Source organism: Homarus americanus, unplaced genomic scaffold (assembly GCF_018991925.1).
Source record: "Homarus americanus isolate GMGI-L3 unplaced genomic scaffold, GMGI_Hamer_2.0 scaffold24725, whole genome shotgun sequence".
Lineage (NCBI taxonomy): Eukaryota > Metazoa > Arthropoda > Malacostraca > Decapoda > Nephropidae > Homarus > Homarus americanus.
Genome location: NW_024753456.1, coordinates 41653 through 44862, shown reverse-complemented (window position 1 = coordinate 44862; position 3210 = coordinate 41653). Strand labels below are relative to the sequence as shown.

General features: G+C 37.4%; 1 protein-coding gene across 1 annotated transcript; it reads left to right on the top strand.

Annotated features, from left to right (window-relative positions):
- Positions 1-1996: 1996 nt before the first annotated feature.
- Positions 1997-2648, top strand: LOC121855353 (polyubiquitin-like). The gene has a single exon (XM_042350248.1). It carries the CDS (start codon positions 2061-2063, stop codon positions 2646-2648), a length of 588 nt encoding a protein of 195 aa, XP_042206182.1. The 5' UTR covers positions 1997-2060.
- The last annotated feature ends 562 nt before the right edge of the window (positions 2649-3210 follow it).

Below are 3210 nucleotides of genomic sequence, written 5' to 3'. Positions count from 1 at the left end.
AGTTACGTATAGGTGCAGATAAAAATACATATTATATAAATAGTTTGAAAATAATTAATTATTATACTGTACGTACCGGTAAATTCCTAAAGCATTAGATGGATGAAGTTCCCTCTTGAGAAAATCTGTACAAACAAGTACAGCACGGGACATTATCAGCATGTTTGCAGCCGCAATTAACTCCTGTGCGTTTTCCACTATTATCTTGATGTTTCCTAAAGTATTTAAAAAACAAAAATAAATTTTCTATTTATAATTATTTCTTTTTGTTTTACATATAGCATAGCACTATGAAAACTTAAAATGTTTTCCCTTACCAGTATATATGAACTCGATGAGCAGTTTTAATATATTGGGTTTCATAAACTTCATTTCTATTGACTGTGTTGTTTTTTCAGCTAATCCACCAGTAAACATGGTCTTAAAATATTTGCTTCCCGCCGAGAGTATTACACGGTGAGCCTGTGGAATAAAATGTAATCTCCATCATTTTTTTTTTTTTTTTATATTTGTCCCCGAGGGGGGCTAGTTTATTGATTGGGGTGGGTACGTTAAGGGGGCGTAAAAGTCTAGGTGAAGGGTCGTCGTCATAACATAGGTTTTGTCAAGTTTAAATAAAAATGAGAGATGGATTGAATTTGTAGGTGGTGGGGGGGGGAGGGAGTTCCTGGTTATGATAAAGATTGACGTGACATTAATATGTCGTCAAATACCAGGCCTATGACTGGGAGGAGGACTGGGAGGAGGGATATTTTGTCTGGGAAGGAAAAAGTGTTGGTAACGGCCTGGGACCTATAGGAGGAGGTCATGGGGCAAGTGGAGGATGTAAAATGAGAGAGGCCATAATAACAGTGCGGTGAGGTACCTATAGATGTAGACTGGTCGAACAATAGGAAGCCAAAATAAAACCACTGCTAGGAAGCAAGCCAAAATCAAACCACTGCTAGGAAGCAAACCAAAAATTAAACCACTTCTAGGAAGCATTCAGAGAAGTTAGGAGATTTCTTCCACTATTCCTTGGTCCTAGACTCCTGGGCAGTTAGGGCGGCGGCGGGTAGAGTGTGGACGGTGTACTTCGATATGGGTATAAAAGGTGGGTGATGGAGGGCAGGCAGAGAAGAAAGTGTAGGAGATAAATACAGGTAAATGTTTCACTCACTCACCTTCACAACTGATCCATCAGCTAATAATATTTCTACATCACATAACTCTTGTGACTGCCAGAGGAAATGTATGTAGTCTAGTAGGTAGTTCGGATAAGATTTACATTCCTCTTCCTCCTCCTTCTCCTCCTCGTTATGAGAGAGCTCCACACGTGCAGCCGCCATCTTCAGATACTAATGTAATACTAACTAGTTGTCAGTTTTATTTTTAGTGGTGTGGTGATATCTGGTAATACCCGTAGTGGTGGTGGTGGTGGTGGTGGTGGTGCTTCCGTTGCTTCTTCCAACAGTAACAAAACTAAACTACAGCCACACTCCTAAGACAGTCAAACCACCAAAGGCATAGAGATAACCTCCATGAGCGCATAATCCAAAATCACCGTGGGAGCACCATAGAAGATACCCCGATCAAATTATCTTCCAAAAGCGGATCAGGATTATAAAGTTCATCGTCTGCCGGTTCAATTTCTATATGTAAGACTGCTACTTCTGGCCCACATCTCTCAATTTTCATTGGGCAAACTTTCTGCCATTTCTGCCTAAAGCCCATAAATGCTAGGCATTTAATTTTATTATACTATATTTGTATATGCATAGCTAGGTTACACAGAAGATAGACTGCAAATGAACATCTGTGGAGTACATGTGTTATTGCTCTATACTGTATGTGTGTGTGGGGGGGTATGTAGTTACTTTGGTTAAAGCCAAGATTTATGTGTACTGTACAATATGTGTATAAAATATTAATGTAGTAGTCTTGTGTTTTCATATATAATGGTTGCCTTGCTACCTACTATAACATGCTCAACAATCTTGTAGATATTTAAATTTAAGATTATTTAAGAATTATACTGTGGCTAAAATTTTACTAATGAATTGTTTTCTTTGCAGTACATCATGCAGATCTTCGTGAAAACCCTCACTGGAAAGACTATTACTCTTGAAGTAGAACCTTCAGACACCATTGAAAATGTAAAGGCAAAAATTCAGGATAAGGAAGGTATCCCCCCAGACCAGCAGAGATTGATCTTTGCTGGTAAGCAGTTGGAGGATTGTCGCATTCTTTCTGACTACAATATCCAGAAGGAATCTACACTCCATTTGGTATTGCGTCTTAGAGGAGGAATGCAGATCTTTGTGAAAACCTTTACAGGAAAGATTACCCTAGAAGTAGAACCTTCAGACACCATTGAAAATGTAAAGGCAAAAATTCAGGATAGGGAAGGCACCCCACCAAAGCAGCAGAAATTGATCTTTGCTGGTAAGCAGTTGGAGGATTGTCGCATTCTTTCTGACTGCAATATCCAGAAGGAATCTACACTGCGTCTTATTAGAGGAGGAAACAACATCTTTGTGAAAACCCTTACCCTTACAGGAGAGATCATTATCCTAGAAGTAGAATCTTCAGACGATATCCACAAGGAATGTACACTCCCCCCTTTGGTATTGCGTCATAGAGGAATGCAGATCTTTGTGAAAAAATAAAGTATTCCGGATGAAATGTTCAAATTTCCTTTAATGTATGGAATGGAAAAGATTTAATTTCTTTTTGCACATTGTTATTATTTTAACCGAACCAAATAAACACTATTAAAATTATTTTATGCATTGTTTTTTTATCACATACTGCAATGTGAAAAACTGAGTATTTTTGTTTTCTCGATTGGCTAATTTGCAATGTGACCTAGCAGGTAGTTGGCAGTATGTTGGGATAGGTTGGGTAGAGTTTACAAAGAATAATACAATTTTATATCATATAGGGTAGTAAAAAACTATACATTTATTTATTTGCTTTTTATTTACTAAAATAAGAATGAGTGAGGATGAAGGAGGAGGAGGAGGACATCAGTATATAGGTTTTCAAAGTTTCGAGTAGTCAAATTAAGACTGCTATAGCATTAGTCCGACTTTCAGGGAGTGGTGTACAGCTTATCCACTTGTTATTCTTAGGGTCGAAATACTCCACATTAGCGAGAGAAATCTAAAAAGAAAAAAAAAAGTTATAAATATTATTATCAATATTTATCATTTTATATTAATCATTCTT

What these genes read in the sequence shown, in the direction of transcription:
- LOC121855353 (XM_042350248.1), top strand. Translation starts at nt 2,061, where the DNA reads ATGCAGATCTTCGTGAAAACCCTCACTGGAAAGACTATTACTCTTGAA.